Source organism: Lepisosteus oculatus, chromosome 9, assembly GCF_040954835.1.
Source record: "Lepisosteus oculatus isolate fLepOcu1 chromosome 9, fLepOcu1.hap2, whole genome shotgun sequence".
In the NCBI taxonomy this organism is placed as follows: domain Eukaryota; kingdom Metazoa; phylum Chordata; class Actinopteri; order Semionotiformes; family Lepisosteidae; genus Lepisosteus; species Lepisosteus oculatus.
In genome coordinates, this window is record NC_090704.1 from 31,185,091 (window position 1) to 31,204,809 (window position 19,719).

General features: G+C 48.0%; 3 protein-coding genes across 4 annotated transcripts in view; 2 read left to right on the plus strand and 1 right to left on the minus strand.

Annotated features, from left to right (window-relative positions):
- Nucleotides 1–4,323, plus strand: part of colgalt2b (collagen beta(1-O)galactosyltransferase 2b) — a 33,189-nt gene extending 28,866 nt beyond the window's left edge. The window contains exon 12 of the mRNA XM_069194370.1: nucleotides 1,799–4,323. Coding sequence (XP_069050471.1) covers nucleotides 1,799–2,063 — 265 coding nt within the window. The 3' untranslated portion in view covers nucleotides 2,064–4,323. The remainder of the gene's footprint in view (nucleotides 1–1,798) is intronic.
- Nucleotides 4,324–10,839: 6,516 nt separating this feature from the next.
- LOC138241307 (putative C->U-editing enzyme APOBEC-4) lies at nucleotides 10,840–12,524 on the minus strand. The gene is made up of 2 exons (XM_069194695.1): nucleotides 12,238–12,524; nucleotides 10,840–11,599 (listed from the first exon to the last, which is right to left on the minus strand). The coding sequence occupies exons 1-2, from the start codon at nucleotides 12,522–12,524 to the stop codon at nucleotides 10,840–10,842; spliced, it is 1,047 nt and encodes a 348-aa protein (XP_069050796.1).
- A 5,748-nt stretch (nucleotides 12,525–18,272) lies between these two features.
- rgl1 (ral guanine nucleotide dissociation stimulator-like 1) overlaps nucleotides 18,273–19,719 on the plus strand; it is a 49,054-nt gene continuing 47,607 nt past the window's right edge. For both annotated transcript variants that reach the window (XM_015356254.2, XM_015356255.2), the window contains exon 1: nucleotides 18,273–18,453. In XM_015356254.2, coding sequence (XP_015211740.2) covers nucleotides 18,433–18,453 — 21 coding nt within the window. In that variant the 5' untranslated portion in view covers nucleotides 18,273–18,432. The remainder of the gene's footprint in view (nucleotides 18,454–19,719) is intronic.

Below are 19,719 nucleotides of genomic sequence, written 5' to 3' on the forward strand. Positions count from 1 at the left end.
GGTGTGTGAATTGCAGAATCACTGAGTCCCTGTTGAATGTATGGTGTTTAAATAATGTCCATGGATTCAGATATTAGCTATCATTTCCATTTCCATTTCACGCACTTCAAGTATGAATTGTGATGAACAGAGTCTCAAGATATCCTGTCAGATAGAGATTTCATTCCGTCCCAGTTGCTTTGTGCCTCAATACAGGATTAAAATCTGTAACTATAATTTCAAAGACTGTACAGTCTATCTGGCTTAGATGGTGTTAGGTTAATAAAAAAATTGTCTTCAGCCCATGGTAGAGATGAATCAATTTTATATCAATTTCAAGTTAAAATCACATATAAATTGAACATGATTCTGTATTAGTTCCTCCAACCTTTGTTAATTATTGGATTGAACAATACAATCTTAAAAGTTAAACGTCAGAGACAGTGTGAAAAGAGATTGCGCTAAGTGAAGGGACATTAAACAGTACTTTTCCTTTGTGGAAAATATATTGCCTTTGGACATTCCTGAATTCATTCAGATGAAAAGCTTGGAGGGCTTAAAGTGTTATTAAAATCTTCAAGCAAAAAACAAGGTGTCTCTTCCAGTAGGAAACCTCTGAATGGATTTGAATTGTGCTGTCATCCTCAGCAGGGGTACTCAATAGTGCGTTCTCCCCTTGCTCATCGTAATGGTTTCTGAGCTGTAATACATTCTTTGTTTATAGGACAAGCAAGTGAGCCCCATTTTTTCCCTTCAAAAACCATAATTGTGAGGTGCAGCGCAGTCTGACTTACTCGCTTTGTTTCAGGACACTGAGATAATTCTGGAAATCATCTGAATTGCTGAACACTGCAGTGGGGAGCTGAACTGGCTCAGTGTGTTAATTCCCCCCTCATACCTTATAACAAGCCCTTCTTTGGGGCTGATTGTGTTTTGAATTACACTAAAACCCAAGTTTGTACCAGATCTGTAATTGTTCCCATTCTCTTCTCTGTGGGAACTGATGGCTTTTTGGCTCTTTAAGGGAACCAGTAGGCTGGTTTCTATTCCCTGTCTGCCTTTTTCATGGCTTCACCACTTTGCTTGCAAGATGAAAATGATGCGCCAATATGAACATCTAAGTCATAAAGAAGCCTCCTCATGATCATCATTGCCCATTTGAGATGTTTAGCTCATCGTGGCTTGGTGCGTGTAACATTGTCTGTCAGGTGTTCTTGTGAAATGTTTACAGGTTATAATTGTTTTCTGATCCCCCTATTTTGAAATAAACTGATATTACTAAAAATATCAGAATATAGGTTACTGATATCAATTAGGAAGTCGTCCTAATACAGATCCATGTACTCCATCAATACTCCATGAATTTCATCACCCTGATTCCTTCTCCCATTTTCTCTAGTGTCTGTGAACAGTCCATTAACCTATTTGCAACCCCGGTACAGGTACATACATTACCTTGAGTGCCTTCAGAAAACATCACATGTGGTTTGTACCCATTAATGCTGTTGCATGTTCAAAGTTATGCCAGACCTACCTTTAGAAAAGCCTAAGTTGTCGACCATCCCCTAGAATCCCACTGCCTGTGATCCTCTAGTTTAGTCCTAACCTTGCTGTGAAGAGCAGTAGGACTTGCTGGTCGGTAGTTACTTGGTTCAGTCTTGTCATCTTTCTTATGGATGGGGGCTACACGATGGCACAAGGAGAGAATGGACTGATCGCTGTGTCTGTGTGTCTCTCTCTCTTCTGCCTCGGTCGCTGATGAGGTGATTGATTACTGGGGTGCCTGTCAATATGACCCTCTTCTCCCCCCACCTCCTAGGGTGGAGTACATGGAGCAGTTTGAGCAGCGGAACCTGCGGGCGTTCTCAGTGGAGCCCCTGCTGGTCTTCCCCACGCACTACACCGGCGAGCCAGGATACATCAGCGACACCGAGACTTCAACGATCTGGGACGACGAGTCGGTGAACACGGACTGGGACCGGGAGCACTCTCGCAAGACCCGGCAGCAGGGTCAGATCAGCACCGCGGCCCAGAACAATGTGGCCAGCGCCAGCCCTGCCAGCGCCACCCGTGATGAGCTCTGAGGAGCACTGACACGCACGCCATAATCCCCTCCAAGTACACACTGCACACACCATCCATCCCCAACAACCACACACAGCATCCATCCCCAACAACCCCACACACTGACACACACCATCCATCCCCAACAACCACACACACTGACACACACCATCCATCCCCAACAACCACACACACTGACACACACCATCTATCCCCAACAACCACACACACTGATACACACCATCCATCCCCAACAACCACACACACTGACACACACCATCCATCCCCAACAACCACACACACTGACACACACCATCCATCCCCAACAACCACACACACTGACACACACCATCCATCCCCAACAACTACACACACTGACACACACCATCCATCCCCAACAACCACACACACTGACACACACCATCCATCCCCAACAACCACACACACTGACACACACCATCTATCCCCAACAACCACACACACTGATACACACCATCCATCCCCAACAACCACACACACTGACACACACCATCCATCCCCAACAACCGCACACACCATCCATCCCCAACAACCACACACACCATCCATCCCCAACAACCACACACACTGACACACACACCATCCATCCCCAACAACCACACACACTGACACACACCATCCATCCCCAACAACCACACACACTGACACACACCATCCATCCCCAACAACTACACACACTGACACACACCATCCATCCCCAACAACCACACACACTGACACACACCATCCATCCCCAACAACTACACACACTGACACACACACCATCCATCCCCAACAACCGCACACACCATCCATCCCCAACAACCACACACACCATCCATCCCCAACAACCACACACACTGACACACACACCATCCATCCCCAACAACCACACACACTGACACACACCATCCATCCCCAACAACCACACACACTGACACAGACATACAAATCCCAACATACTGACACACTGACCTGTGTCTCCAGATGGGAGGCGCAGTAGATGCTGCAGGAAGTGGGCGATTGGCTCCCCCCACCACGGTTCACCCCGGAACTTTGGACATTGAGTTGATTGAACCCCTTCCCCCTTGTGCTGCTTTGTTATTGTGCTGCATTGTTTCTCTGCATTTGTCCATCTGTTGCAGATGAATATTCTGTAGTGGATGACAAGCAGACTCTCTGTACTAATCACTGGGGGAGTTTTGAGACCTGCGAGACTGGAATTGTCTCCAACATACAGTAGAAGGTGTCTGGAGCACCCGCTGTGTTCAAAATCATGACAAGAGGAAATTCAGATTGATAGTCTCAGACAGATATTGTAGATGAGAAGCTGTGGAACTCTAGCATTTTAGTTGACTTTAGTAACAGGCTGGCCCTGTGTGCTGTAACTAGTTCAAAGACTGGGGTCAGGTGTGTGGGGTCGGGGTGGGGTGGGGGGGACTGGGAGGATGTGGGGCATCAGTCAGGTAGCAAGACAGCTGTGTCTCAGAGCCAGGTGACCTACTCCCTCTTCTGCAAGGAACTTGGGTGTCCCAAACCTCACCTCGGTGTGCAGCTTCCACTGTCTCAGGCTCAGCTCACGTATGGACAGACCCCACCTTCCAGTCCCACTCATAGTACAGTGAGTGAGACAGAGAGCCCCCTGGGATCCTGCTGTAACTCAATAGAAAAGACACCACATCTGTTTCTAACAATGACCAGCTGCTGACCAGTTGAACAAAACACAGCCCTGTGTTTGTGTGGATTTGGGTGAGTGAGAGAGCATGTATGTGCAGTCCTGGGCATTAATTCACAAACACAGCGACACAGTTACTGTCAGCTTCTGGTTTAGGGAGTGGAGCTACTACTCACTCAGAAACAGGGTGCAGTCAGTCAGCCAGAGTCAGGGGACAGGAGCAGCAGGGGCAGGCACTGCGATGTTCATACATGCCGCTGTGCCACAAATCCCTGCCACTGCTGTTCCTGTCACTCTCCAGTAGGGCGGCGATATAACACTTGGGAACAGCACTGAACTTCTCTCATTGTGCCAGACACACGTTTTGGGCAGGGAAGCAGTGTAACTGCAGTTTGTGCCTGTCAGACTGACGCATTGTAAATTGTGCCTTGGCATCCCCTTCTGATGCTTGGCATGGCAGTAATTAATGAGGTTGGCTTGATTTAGTCTCTTTAATTATTACTTGCTGTGCAGAGCTGTGTGGATACAGAGATAATTTAATGGACAAAACATTTTTGTTACTGCATCAGTAAAGTGTTGCAACAGTATCTGTGAGTGTATCTCTATGAATTTTGGGGTTTGAACATCTGTGTATGAGACTATGTATTTGAGCCTGGAAGTTGTTCAGTTGGCTGGAACAATGCTGCATTTGTTTCTCTCTCCTGGAAGAGATGGAGTTGTAAAAGATGGAAGGGAGCATGGGATGGAGTGAAGTGCATTTGTTCTCTACCCAAAAGGGAGCCAGTGAAGTGCATTTGTTCTCTACCCAAAAGGGAGCCTTGTCTTGATCCTGGTGCCCATTCTAATCCAGAGAACTGCAGCCCATGGTCTCTGACGCACAGGAGATTTATTGGGGTGTTATGGCTGTCATTAGTTCAGGTATATTTTGTGTTAATGAGCTACACTGAAGCTGTGCGTGTTATGGTGTAACACTGCATTGCTGTTAATGACACTGCCAAGGGGTGACAGAAGTACTGCAGTGCCCTCTGCTGGACTCACACGGTATTGGACCCAAAATCCTCTTCAGTAAAAACATGGGAATGGTTATCAAAAACATATGAATTTCTAAAGAAATCTCAAACAAATCTATTTCAGATATAGTTATATGAATGCATGACAGTGAAATGAACAGAGTTGATGGAGAAAATGTAGGTTTCATCGTAGAGCATTGCCTTCGATATCTGTGCAGAAAATGTCCGGAACAGTACTGCGATAGGGTTGGTTTCTGTTAAAATAATCCAAGATCCTAACTATTTAGTTTAGCTCATTTTCACTTAATTAATTTTAACTGATGTCTTGCGGCAGGCAACTAAGTGATGCAGAATTCCTGTCGCTTAGGTTTTAAGTTTTATAGTTGTGTTTTTGTTAGTGCACAAAATATCACAATGAATGAGAAATAGATGTCCAGGTCTGTCTGGGAGCAGAGCTGGACACCCCTGAAGTACACAGTCTTGGAAAAGCAGCAGGACCTGTTCTTCCCAGAGCAGAGAGGGCATCCTTGATCCAGTAATTCCAGAGACTTGAATGACATGGTCATTGGGATGCTGGGAATTAGACCGGCTGTTCTCAGATACAGTGACATGTAGCTGCAAATTGTCCAGGTTATTGAGAAACAACCAACCAAATACAGCACACAGACATGCAAACATTTTCCCGGTGCACTTAAAGACATAAGAAAGGTTACAAGCAAGAGGAGACCAGTAGGGTCATCTAATTAATACATTCTATTTCCTGTTTAATACCTGGACTGAATGAAAGTTTCAGCCCACTTGTTAACTGAACCTTGCAAAGGCAGGTCTCAGTGCTAAATAGAGGCCAGAAGCCACTTCCCTTGTCTGAACGTAACCCTTCTTCTTACTTAGCATTTTTATGCTCTTCTTTGATATCAACTTGGCTCTAAGACAAGAAATGGTGATTTACGACTAAACAATTGACTCAATGAGGTGAGATGAGGTTCCTTCCTGTGGAGGAACGCTGAGACTGTTGTAGCAGCAGACTGTGACTCACTCAAACTGCTTCACAGCCCGAGAGAGAGAGGGAGAGAGAGAGAGGAGGGAGACAGGCAGCAGGAGATCAGAGCTAGAGAGAGTAAGAAAGTGAGAGAGGCAGAGACACGTTGGGAAAGTCTTCATCCTGCAGCACCGGGGCAATAAATCCAGAGGCTGGCGGAGGAAATTCCGAACAGCGAGGCTGGGCGGAGACGATGAGGACAAGGAGCAGATGATGGAGAGAAGCAGGCAGACCCTCTCTGTCTGCTCCTCCCGTCCGCCTCCGATTTCTCTCGCTCTGGATGGGGCTGTGCTGACCTCTCTCCCAGTGACGGAAGATTCCTACTCCAGCACACAGGTAGGAAGCACTGCACGCTGCACTGATTCACACTGGGCGCACACAGATATGCAATCACACACACAACTGCAGACAAACACACAGTATATATGCAAACCCAGAAATGCACATGATTATAGTCAGGCAGAGTGAGGTTGCAGGAGAGTTTTGGACAGTGTGTTTCCGATACAGAACGTGACGTGTCTGGTCAGATTGACCATAAAATGTCTGAGAGTCTGTGTTCTTTCTGGAATTTTGAATATTCTGGCTCCTGCAGGAATGAATGTTTTATGAGGCTCTGAGTAAGACACATGAATCCTGAACCTGTAGGTGCTGAGTCTCACTCACACGCTGTGTTCATTTTAATGCCTGTGTGGGTACATCTGAGTTTCCATTCCTGTGCGTTCGTGTCTCTTCCTGCAGGTTGTATATCTCAGCTTGTGTGTGCCAGCAGGTGAGTGTATGTGGCTGTCCCGGTGTTCCTGGGCCAGAGTTTGAGCCTGTCTTAGTGTGTGCAAGCTCCGATTTGTGTGTTTAAACAAGTGAACATTGTCTCTCCTCACCTAGCTGGCTTTGTAATTAAATTTTACCCCTCAGCAGCGAAGAACTGAGGTCTCTGCTTCGTCCTCTTGGCTGTGTCTGAAGTTGTGTCTCTGTGAGCACTTGTCCGCAAGCTTGTGTGTGCCTGTAGGGGTTTGCATGTCTGTGTGTGTGCAGGGGGGGGGGCTGAGGGCTGTTCCCCCCACCTTGAGGAGGCACCTGCAGCAGAGATCCACGGGTGAGACCCACCACTCCCTCATAGCAAGAAATATAGTTTCCCTGCTCCCTGCCGACACTGGAAATGGCTCTGGAAGGACACTCTTCCCCACTAGAAGGTGGACAATACACATTAGAAAAGACTCAGAGCAAAAATTTGCACCAGGACCCCTGTGACCACAGTGTGCTGTGCCCCATAGCTCTTGGACAGTGGCTGCCATTAATCTTCCTCTCTGACAGGCCTGGTCAGGGCACAGAGTGAACTATAGGGACTGCTAAAGAGCATCACAAATGAACAGATTTTATTTCATTTCAGAAATAACACATTGATTGCAAATCAAGATGAAAAAATAAAGCATACATATGTCTCAAGTTTAGCCTAGGACAAACAGCACCCAGTAGCTTTGTGTGGTATTGAATGTTGGGATGGTCTTATTCCAGACACGCACAAGATATTTTTTGCTTTTGCTGCATAGCAGTGATTGAAATTGTTGCATCAATAAATTACAAATGAAAGACTGAAGTGAGTGTGACTGCACACTCAATTACCTCCTAGCTGGAGCCTCAGTCTGCCTCCCAGGATACAAGCTGGTTTCCTGGAATTGCTCTTCCCTGCCTCAGCACAAGCCCAAATACCTGAGGCCTGGGGCCCTCCTCAGCTAGAGAAAGGCTCTCATTGACCCATCACCAGTGCTCCCAGCAGGAGGTTCTTGCCAACACTAGCTGCTGGTTCCATGCTTGGAATGGCATTAATCCTTCTTCTATTTTTTAACATTCCAATTTGGAACTGACTGCTAATAGCCATGTGACTGAAATTTGGTTCACCGCAACCACACAAGAACCCATCTGACACACAGGCCTCTTCCTCTGTGACACACTGTGAGCCCCACAATGTCTCCCAGGAGAGTCAGCACTGATTGGAGGAGCTCTGTGACACGCCCCCTTTCAGGCCTCTTCCTCTGCGACACACTGTGAGCCCCTCGGTGTCTCCTAGGAGAGTCAGCACTGATTGGAGGAGCTCTGTGACACGCCCCCTTTCAGGCCTCTTCCTCTGCGACACACTGGGAGCCCCGCGGTGTCAACCAGGTGAGTCGGCACTGATTGGAGGAGCTCTGTGACACGCCCCCTATCAGGCTGCTTGAATTCTGACACTCTATGAGCCCCATAACACTTCATTAAGCGGTCAGCACAATGTACCTGAATCAAACTGGAAGCCAGTTTGCTGACTTGCTGTATTTTCTTTACAAAAACACTCGCTTACAAGACGAGTCTTGTGTTGCAGTTCATCCTCTCAGTTTCCCAGACACTAGACTCTGCAATATTCATCAGCTGATGTCTTGCTGTCTGGAGACACCACTATATCTCTACAGTTCCCTTCTCCCTCTCTGACTCTCCAAGGTCTTTGTACAGTTCGGACAGTATTTTGCTTTATAGTCACTGTTTAGTTGTAAACAGCAAGAGAACATCGGCAATTCTGTATAAAAAAATGCTTGTCTTTATAATTTGTCAATATTGCGTCCACTTCTATGGCATTCTAATATTTTTCAAGACGGAATTCAGGAATGATAAATGTTAACAGCATTATGTTGTACATTATGAACATGTCCAGCCTCTCTATCCCTCCATCTGGAGCCTCCTGTAGTCTTCTGTCTGGCCTTAGTCACTATGTTACATAAGAACACAAGAAAGTTTACAAACCGGAGCAAGGCATTCGACCCTGCCAGCCCATTTTGTAATTAGTAACTAAATGAGACAAGGATCTCAATCATCTATTTCTCAAAAGAATCCGGGGAACCGGCTTCTGCAACAAATTGGCTGTGTGTAGCTTGTTCCATACCCCCACAACCATTGTGGTAAAGTAATGCCTCTTGTTCTCAGATATAAGTGCACTTCCATATAGTTTCAACTTGTCCCCACAGCTTGGCCTTTCACTATTCATTCTGAAGAAATATGCTCGGTTGACATTTTCAGCCCCTTTGAGTGCTGAGCACAGACAGGACACGACTGTTCTTAAAGCAACAGTTAGAGGTCTCCATTATGATTGAAACCACTTTGTACCAGGTCCCATTGGAATTTTCCCTGTTTATAACTTAAAAGGTCCAGTTCCTTCAGCCTGGCAGCGTAGTCCCATGGTCATGTGGGGACATTCCAGAGTAGCAATATCTGATCTGCAAAACTGTACAAGACATTCTAAATGAGGCCTTACTAGTGTGTTATACATTGCTAACATAGTAATGCTGATGCCTTGATTTCAAATCATATGCTTCTAACTATATATCCTAACATTTCATTTAGTTTGCCTTTTTAATTGCCTCCCCACATTGACTAGAAGATCTCAAGGATGTGTCAACATGAACACCCAAGTCGTTCTCATAAGTAGCCTCCTGTAGCTCAGCGTTTCCCATAGTTCAGTTTTACTGCCTGCACGCAAATCCTCGCACTTGTCCACATTAAACAGAGGTTATAGCAGCATTAAGGTTAACAAACACATGTAGTGATTGCCAAGGGTATAACCGCAGCCAGATTCCCATCCTTCTGGAACTAAGGATTGTTCTGTAATGTGAAGACTGCACTAAGACCTCTTCACAGTACAGTAGCTCCACTGGGAGCGGTGAGTGTCTCGGGGACAAGAAAGACAAGAGGACGTGTGATGTCCTCTGGAAAGTGTCTGCCTGGTCTGAGTGCTGGACTGACCTCTTGAGCTGTTGAGGAGCTGCTGGGAAGGACTGGTCCTCTTGGTAAAAAACAGCACCCTCCACTCAAGGCTGTTAGGGAACCAAACACACGTGTGCTTGAACTTTGAACAGGCAGTGGAAGAACTCCTATTGGTGAATAGACACGCCCTCACAAACACAGCACAGTAGGGAAACAGTATTCTCTGCAGGGGTAAAGGCTGGGGAAAGGCATTCTGAATGCAGCTTGCTCTGGTGTTCTTTCTCACTGGGCTGTAGATGAGCTGTGGGACTGGGGAGCTCCCAGTCTCTCCTATCCACTCAGAACAGATGACAGGGATGAGAATGCTTCTTGGTGTCGCGTCTTGACCCAAGAGCCTTCCTCCATTGTGTTCCAAAGCAACTGTGACCCCCAGAAGCACTGACACCCCAGTTTGGCCAGGGACTCCATCTCCCTCAGAAAGGAAAGTGTCACCTGTTCTCTGTCATGAATGTACTTCTGCACGTCTTATAAAAAAAAAAACAGAAATTGGGTTTCCCTGTCTGTTTCCAAACTGCCAGATTTCCAAAAAATGCCCAGAACTGAGCTGAGATACAGCATTGGTTCCTACAGGGCAGAAGTCTTACAAAGTCTACCACTGTGACTCTGACAGAAACTGACTTAACCTACAGTACATCATTCAGAGAACCCTCTTTAGATGCAGGCAAAAGGTTCAGAGAAGCCCCTCAAGACATTTTACTGAGATTCAGCTCGTGTGAGCAGTACTATGGCAGGATCAGCGCCTCCTGCAGCCAAGACTGGGACTGGGTTAAATCTAGAGCAGTCCCCAGGGCTGGCGTTATGTGTCAGCTTGTGTCTAGATGTGCCGATGCTCTTGAACAGATTTTAGGTGCATCGGGAGAGTGATGCTGCCCATACCGGTGGATTCTTCCCGCGCAGTAACCCTTGTGGCTTTCCGGGCTGTGTGTGAGCATCTCTGCTTAATGGCGGAGGCCCAGGTCTGACGTCCCAGAGGACGATGAACTCCCACCAGTGGTCATTCTTCCATCCCCCTGTCCTGATGGACAGTCTCCCCCCGTCACGTGCTGCCACAGCCCCCTCAGAGACCAGAGGAGCCTGGCAGGAGCCTTGGTCTCTTGGTGAGCCTTATTCCAGCGACCAGCTGCTCGGCCGTGTTGTACTGGGATACCCTGGTTCCTTTCAAGAAATGGAGGGATGAGAAACCGGGCCCGTCCAGCTCGGTTCATTGGTGGCAGAAGAAACATTTAATTTTCTATATAAGATCTGGTCTCCGGGGGGTGACCTCCCCTCTATCTGCGGCTGGGCCTGCCCTGACTCCTCCTGCCATCTCCTGATTGGCCGCTGCCCTCCGCGACCTCCCGCTCCTTGACCACCACGACCTCTACGGGCCGGCCCGGGGGCAGCGGCGAGCCCCGCGAGGGAGCCGGGGGGGGCAGCCTGACGTGGCGCACTACATGACGTGGCCGTGGCAGGGCCAGGGGGCGGCGTGGGTAGCTGGGGGCGCCCGGGTAGGGGAAGCTGAGACAGGGAGGGGGGAAGTAGAGTCTGCGCCCCAGGGCAGAGTGTTGCAGGACGGGGGGGGGCAGGGGGGGTGCCCGTGGCACCTCAGGAGGGGCCTCCATCTCCGGGTAGAGGTCCAGGAAAGCTGGCGTCACGCCGGTGATGGCACTGATCTGGTAAGCGTTGTGCCAGTCGAGAGCCGCTCGGCCGGGCTGGAAGGGGCGCCGGGAGGTGTCAGGGGGCACCCCCCACACAAACTTCCGGAGCAAGGACAGCCACCAGCCCCCCGAGATGGGGCTGAGGGTGAGGCGGGGCCACAGCGCCCCCAGCGCCCGCAGAGCCTGGCGGTTGGCGGAGCCGTACGGATGCCAGTCCTCGGTGTGGTAGAGCTGGGAGAAGAGCAGGTCGAGCCGCAGGGCCGGGTGCGCCTGCAGGAAGTGGGTGAGCGCGCTCGCACAGTGGCCGGGCGGCTCCTCGCAGGGCGTGTAGTTACTGTACAGCGTGACGTAGCTCACATTGTCATAGACTGACAGCACAGAGCAGAGGTACCTGGAGAAACACAAGCACTTACACAGTGCCACACTGGCATGCAGATACACTGGCATGCAGATAAAGTACCACACAGACATGCAGATACACTGGCATACAGATACAGCACCACACAACCATGCAGATACAGTACCATGCAGATACAGTACCACACAGACATGCAGATACACTGGCATGCAGATACAGTACCACACAGACATGCAGATACACTGGCATGCAGATACAGTGCCACACAACCATGCAGATACACTGGCATACAGATACAGCACCACACAACCATGCAGATACAGTCCGCACAGACATGCAGATACAGTACCATGCAGATACAGCACCACACAGCCATGCAGATACACTGGCATGCAGATACAGTACCACACAGACATGCAGATACACTGGCATGCAGATACAGTGCCACACAACCATGCAGATACACTGGCATGCAGATACAGTACCACACTGGCATACAGATACAGTACCGCACAGGCACGCAGATACAGTGCCATGCAGATACAGTGCCACACTGGCATGCAGATACAGTGCCATGCAGATACAGTACCACACTGGCATGCAGATACAGTGCCGTGCAGATACAGGACCACACAGCCGTGCAGACCCACCCCTCTGCCCCAGCGCCTCACCCGTCGGTGTCGAAGAGCAGCGCTTCAGGGTGCAGGTGGTACAGGGGGCAGCTGCTGGCCTGGCCCTTCTGCACCAGGGCTCCGGTGGCCGTCCGCAGCTCGTAGAACAGCAAGTGAGTGTTGGGCAGTGTGGGGCCGTAGGGGAACCCAAACGCCTCGTAGAACTGGCTGTAGGGCACCCTGGCCTCTTCCCCCGTCCGGATGTGGTAGGGGCACTGGGGGCACCCCTGGGCATCAGACACCCAACAGGGGGCAAATGGCACACAGTTCTGGCCCCAACCAGCCATGGCACCTCACTTTCCTGATGGGGAGACCGGGAAAGTGTGTAATAATAATCAGTCACTAGGTCAGTCTTGTACTTTGTGGAATAGAATTTATTCACCTCAAGGCAAAGGTGCTGATAGACCTCAGCAATCAAGTGGTGCTATCGACTGGTTTAGAGTACTAGATCCCAGTCCAGGTCCTGGAGGAAGAATATCTCTGCAGTTTGTCTTGTTCCAACTAAGTTCTTAATCACTGGCTCGTTGATTCCAGTCTTCTATATCAAACATCTTTGTAAATTGGCTTTCAGCTCTTAAATTTTGAACTAGTTTAAACATTGTACCAGCTTCTAAGTTTCAGAACTGCACTTTTTCAGTTGTGCTGCCTGAAATGTAACTGACTGGGCCCCAGCATAAGGAAGAAATACTCACTGTGCTCATGTCTAATACTCTGTCACTCTCTGAGTGTGTCTGATACAGTGTCTTTCTCCCTGTGGGCGTGTCTGATTCTCTGTCAGTCCTGCTGTGGGCGTGGCCGATACAGTGTCTTTCTCCCTGTGGGCGTGTCTGATTCTCTGTCAGTCCTGCTGTGGGCGTGTCCGATACAGTGTCATTCTTCCTGTGGGCGTGTCTGATTCTCTGTCAGTCCTGCTGTGGGCGTGTCTGATTCTCTGTCAGTCCTGCTGTGGGCGTGTCCGATACAGTGTCTTTCTCCCTGTGGGCGTGTCTGATTCTCTGTCAGTCCTGCTGTGGGCGTGTCCGATACTGTGTCATTCTTCCTGTGGGCGTGTCTGATTCTCTGTCAGTCCTGCTGTGGGCGTGTCCGATACAGTGTCTTTCTCCCTGTGGGCGTGTCTGATATGATCAGTCTGACCTGTCTCTGTTTGAAGAGAGCCTGTGTAATATTCTGTGTGCTGAAGTTTTTGACACACAGGACTGACCAAATAAACAAGTTAAATAAAAGTCTAAACAAACAGGTTAATTAAGTTATCAATTATTACTGCAAATTTAGAGCTTATCTGGAATGAATACCAGAAGACAGTGTCCCTCCAGGACCAGTATTGGAGACCACCTATTTAGAAGACTGACAATAGTTCATACTCCAGTCTATGTTCCAGCATTGATGAATCAGATGTTTAATTTGTCTGTAAGAAAATTCGATATGACTTTGTTCTTTTAGCAAGGTTATTACAGGTAGACCTCTACAGTATATTATAATTGAAACAAACTTTTTTAGAACCCCAGTTTTATCACTACTAATCCATGGATTAAACAAACATGCTGACATTGCTGATTAAATCGCCTCTGCTCCGAATGTAGTGGACCAGACGATAGATAATGAACGTGTGGAAGTGAAGAAACCTCCTCCAGTCTGTTGTGAAGCCACGTCGGCCTCAGAGCAGTGATTTACTAACTACTAAATGGGTGGGAGAGCACACAGCACACAGGGTGCCCGGCGCTCTCTGTGACAGATGTACTGTTGCCACGACTATGGCAACACCCCAGGAATGCTGGGCCATTCTGAGCAGCGTTCTTCCCCTCTCGCCCTCTGTTTGCACAGGCAGCCGTGGGGCTGGCTCCACTGTTCTCATTCTCGATTGTGACGCAAGCGCTTTAAAACTGAACATGATACTGATTTTCACTACAGCAAAAGGGACTGGCTTATGCAGGAACAGTGAGGAGTGGAGCCATTAGCAGCCATTAGACCTCTGATTTGCCTCATCTTTGCAAAAGGGATGGTGACTCAGTTAGATGCATCATCTATTTTTGTAACCGGCTGTAATTGAAAACAAAATTACCATGGTCAATTAAGTCCCTGCATTTATATAACACTCTTCATCCTGAAGGATCCCAGTGTTACTGCTCAGAGGGTCAGGTGCTGATGTAAGAACTTGATTCACCAAAATAATTAAGTGGAAATGTAAAAAAAGCTGAATAGTATAAGCCAACAGTGGAATATAGTTAGAACATCACCACTCTTTCTAACAGCACGATCTTTCTAAAGAACAGTGTCCAGTTATTGCACTGGAACATTGATTTGGAAATTCTGGTTGACAATGAAGAGTGCCACTTACTGGTCAGCCAGTGCCAGTGGTTTTCCTGGGAGGTCTCCTAGCGCAGTACTGATCAGGCCCAGCCCTGTTCAGCTCCTAAGACCTGATGAGATCAGGCTGCTAATCTTGTAACCCCATGTTAAGCTGCATCTACATGTAGAACGTTTAAGACATTGAAAACAACATGACCTGTTTTCAACATATAAGAAACGAAAATCTCCTTGCTCGTGTAGCCGAGCTAGTGTGGGCACGGTGTCGTCATCGCCCTCCCTGCGTGTAGCAGGGACCTCAGCCGCCTGGGCTGAGGGAGGTCCCCTTTAGCTCATGCGGCTGGTTTCCTGTTGCTTTACGCCAGAGACCCAGATTTGCGCCCAGGTGTTGCGGGACGAACTGGCGGGGTGGAGTGGCGAGGGCATGAGCCCGCGTGGAACCGCGACGGTCACACTCACAAAGGGCAAAGGGCCATGTTATTTTGCAGTGCAAACAAGTTTATAGCAATATTTTTGCAGCGCCAGTAAATGAAGCAACAATAACATTGCAAGAAGTAAAATGAAGAATAAAAAGGACTAATAGTGAAACAGGAATCTGTGGAATTGTGGTAGATGTTGCACAAAGAGTAGTGGGGGCCTGTAACAAGCTGCCCAGCCATGTTGCTAAAGACATGTACTTAGGCGAGGGTCCCTGCAATCCTTCAGTAAGCACCTGCATGAGACCCTCAGCTCAGTAAGCAGCTCAATCAGCCTCTGTTCAGCCTGTCTCATGTGCTTGTGCTCTAAGGACACCAGCATCAATGGCATCCAGACCCCTGCTAAGAACAGTGTGCAGGCAGGCAGCTGAATTTGTTAACTGCTCCTTTGCCTTTTTATGCTGTGTATTTTGTTTAAAGCAAAAAGAATCGGGGAGCTGGGGTTCTGCATAGTGTGACAATCCTGAGGTCAATTTCAACTGGTAGTTACCACGGTAATCTTCACGTTAGTAGGTCGGGTTTTAGCCATTTGAGAACACAGTTCCTTGCTTTTTTCCCTTTTTGCAGTCTGTTTGATGTTGTGTAGTGTCAAAAACATCTTCTGTATAATGTTCAAGTAGATAGCTGTGTCAGCATTTGAGGCTGCAAAGGAACACGTAAAGCTTTATCCCACACTGAAAGGAAAAGACAAGAGACACAACATTTCGGCTGTGGAGCCTTCTTCAGGTGTTTCTTCACACACATATATATAATATATAGATCCCATATATAATATTTCTTATAACCTCTTCCCTCAAAGGGAATTTGAACTCTAAAGATTCCTACTTTTTGCTCTATACCCAGTTACATCCAGCCTGGTTTTTCACCCACAGCACACCACTGCCCCACCTTTAACTGGTGCTTGTCTCCTCTCCTGTCCACCGCTCCTGTCCAGCTCCGTCTCTCCTAGTGTCTCAGATTGTGTCTCATGTATCTTGTTTTCCTCGCAGGTCCCTTTTACTCTCCCTCCTCTCTTGGACTCTTGACACCTTCCCTCTGCACATACAGGAGAGTTTGTGCTCTGCCAAAAAACAGAGGGATACAAATAATTTCTCTGGTATCTGTGCTTCCTTCTCTGACCTCTACCTAGTTCCCTCTCACTCCGTGTCTCTTTCACTTCGTTTGTCTCTCCCTTCCTCTCAGCTTGTTGTGTTTGCCTCGCTCAGGAGCAGTTGATACACAGCACCATAGTAACATCTATAGAGCTCTGAGAGGGAAAACTGGAGCTGAATCAGCCCATGTCCCTGACTCTCTTTCTGCCGGTGTGGTGGCTGTTTGTCTGACTGTGTGAGCACGGCTGTCTGTGCCAGCCTGTCTGTCTGACTGTGTGTGCACGGCTGTCTGTGGCAGCCTGTCTGTCTGACTGTGTGTGCACGGCTGTCTGTGGCAGCCTGTCTGTCTGACTGTGTGTGCACGGCTGTCTGTGCCAGCCTGTCTGTCTGACTGTGTGTGCACGGCTGTCTCTGCCAGCCTGTCTGTCTGACTGTGTGTGCACGGCTGTCTGTGCCAGCCTGTCTGTCTGACTGTGTGTGCATGCCTGTCTGTCTTTCTGTCTGCCTGGCTTTATTCCAGATTCTCTGTGTTCCCAAGAGACTGTTTGTGTGTGTATGTCTGATAGTATGCGGGCCTGACTGTGTGTCTATTTGTCTGTCTGTTGTTGTACAGGGTGACTAACTCCTCCGCCTATAAATACAAGGAATTAGTCAGTTTTTGTGAAGTATTGAAAATCCACCCTTGATGTATGAATTGAATCTCATTAATCATATAAATATGTGCTGAAATTCACTCAGTGATAACATATGCTGTTTTGATAAACAAATTAACTATTCATTAATAATTAATATTGTTGAACATATTCTACAGAATGCACTGACAGCATGTGACTCAGACAATCGCTAAGTGGTTTTCCATTTTCAGCTGTTGGTATAAAAAATATTTACAAACCAGTGGCTGGCTCTCATTTTGCAATTAACAGATTAAAAGCTGGCATTAAGTGATATCTGGCAGTTTAAAATGTGTTTAAGGGCAGTAATATGGGGAAACGTCTTTAAACTGCTCATAGTCTCCGCTCATAAGCAGTTTTTCAGTTGTATGTTGCATATCTGTGTTACCAGCTGCCTGTGCACATCTCTCATTCTATCCACTGTGCCTGTGTCTGTGTATCTGTCTCTCTGTACACAGTGCCTGTGCCTGTCTGCATATCTGTCTCTCTGTACACAGTGCTTGTGTCTGTCTTTCTATACAGTGTCTGTGTCTGTCTGCGTCTCTGTCTGTTTGTACACTGTGCCTACAGTATTTCTGTCTGTTTAACGGTGTTTTTGCACACTGTGTCTGTCTGCCTGACTGTGTATCTGTCTTTCTGTGTACCAGACTGTTGGAAAGTTTGTCATTCAGAATGTATAGATATTTGCCTAGGAGAGGTCTTTTTTCCAAACTGTCTCTTTGGTTAGGGTTTTAATTGTCCTGCTCATTCCAGAGCTAGGAACGGTATCCTGGAGAGACTGGGTATTTACTTTTATCTATGTTATTCTATGTCTTTCTGCTCTGCTCTGTGTCTTACTCTTACAAACGAGAGGAGCCATTCGGTCATATCTAGCCTGTCTGGTATTTAGTAGCTAATTGATCCCAGGATCTCATCCAAGTGTTTTTTGGAAGAAAGCAGTGTATCTGCTTTGACAGCAAAGCTGCATAGCTTGTTGCATACTTCCACAACCCTTTGCGTATAGTTTGACGTGCACTGCCCTATTGTTTCCGCTTGTCGTTGTGTCCCCTGTTTTCACTGTTGATCCTGAAGAAGTCCACTAGGCTGACTTTATCTGCGTTTTCGAGTGCTTGAATAAGGTCCCGTCATGGCTACTTTTCCAGTGCACACTGTCCAGAAAGGGGCTGTGGGACTCAGGGAAGTCAGGATTGTCCAGATCAACTGTCCGGTTTGTCAGTGGGACAGGGCAAGGGCGAAGGTTGTAGGTGAGAGGTGGTGGGATCACTGGTTGGATTTTGGACAGGCCAGCGAGAGAGACGAGGGCAGAAAGGGAAGCAGGCGGGATTCAGTGGGATTCAGTGGGATACAGAGCTCAGGGAGAGGCAGGGAGAGAGGGGGGAGGACGCAGAGTGAGTGTTTTCCTGTCAGGAAGCTGGCTGTGTGTCTCTGTGTGAAAGGAGACACTCTGACACGGTGTGATCCCCAGAGCGGCGCGGCTCCGCGCAAACACTTCCGCACATTGTTCTGCGGTCTGCGAGGAGCCCGGGAGACTGGGGTCTGGCCCTGTTTCTGCCGGGGGAAAGGCTCTGCTAGCTCGCCGTGAGCGCAGTGGGCTCGCCGGTCCTGTCTTGTGATGGGCGGTTCGTGTTCTGACCGGGGGTCTGTCCCACAACGATGGCCTACACCCCACATGTGGTGAGTAGCCCCGCGACTCCTGTCTGCGCGCGTGTGTACCTCCCCATCTGTCTGGGGTAGCTGGCCATACGAGGGACACTCTGCTGGGCTGGGGTTGTAAAATCAAGGCTCTGAGAACAGCCTGAAGTCAGTTCATTGAGAATTAATTTTGATCAATTTCCAGATCTTTAATTTGGGAAAGCACCTGCCTCTCTTGATAATGTCGGCCAGTTCTGTGTAGCAGAGTTCAATCCTGGTGTTGAAAGGCTGGTGTATCTGTGGGTCTTCTTTGCAGCTTGGCTTTTAACAGGCTAAGCAAACTGGACAAATTAAACAGCTTCTTCAGCGTCATCCACTCAGGTGTTGCTGCTTTAAAGAGAAGACCCGCCGACACACCAGCCCCTCACAGCTGCTTCGAAGATGTAGAAGTTCTGTCGAGCGGAACATCCCAGGATTCCTTGTGATTTGCCAGTGCCAAGTCAGGTCTTGAAGTGCCCGTTCTTCTCTCCTCTGTAGGCCTCTTGACCAGGTCGCCGTTGTAAATAGGGATTTATTCTCAACTTTCTGGTCTGCTTCAAGAGAGGTTTCATATTTGAGCGATCAGTGTTGGGAGTGTGCCTGGAGGCTGTCATTACACAAATGGCCATAGGAGGGCGCTAAACGACAACGGATAAGCTTGGGAGGGAGGACTCGACTAGAGTTGGGCTTCAGCAATTGATTTCAGGATGTCACTTCAATACTTACATTTCTCTTTCTTCACACCTTTACTCTGTGTGTCTGCCGTCTCCCAGATCAGCAGAACAAATTCTTAATTGTTCTTAATTTTTAATATTTACAACAGCAGAAGTTGAAAAATAATTACTCCTAGCATGGTTAGGCTGATGTGGCTGTAATGCTGCAATCATGTTTATCTAACTCCAGCTTCAGGAGTGAACTGTATTCAGAATAATGTGGTATTTACACTGTATCATTGGTTTTGCGGTGTTTGCACTGTGTATTGTCACAGCAGTAGTTTTGCAGTTCGTCTTGGGGCTGTCAGTGATATACAGCATGGCTACAGATAAGCTCTGGGGTGGTTTATTTCAATGAATGTGGGAGCAGTGACTGTCAGGGTGTTCTTGAGTCTGTGAGGGTGAAGGGTTGTGTGCAGGACAGGGTTTATCTGTGCTTTGTGCAATGCGTCTGCATACACAATTTGTTTTTGCAGTAGTAGGTTTGTGTGTGTACATCTGCAGTGAAAGTGCAGTGTGGGCTTAGGACTTGCTGCTTAATGTTGCCCCTTAGCTG

What these genes read in the sequence shown, in the direction of transcription:
- LOC138241307 (XM_069194695.1), bottom strand. Translation starts at nt 12,524, where the DNA reads ATGGCTGGTTGGGGCCAGAACTGTGTGCCATTTGCCCCCTGTTGGGTG. An exon ending in CTGCTCTTCGACACCGACGG is followed by an intron (nt 11,600 to 12,237) that starts GTGAGGCGCTGG and finishes GTGTTTCTCCAG; the next exon opens with GTACCTCTGCTCTGTGCTGT.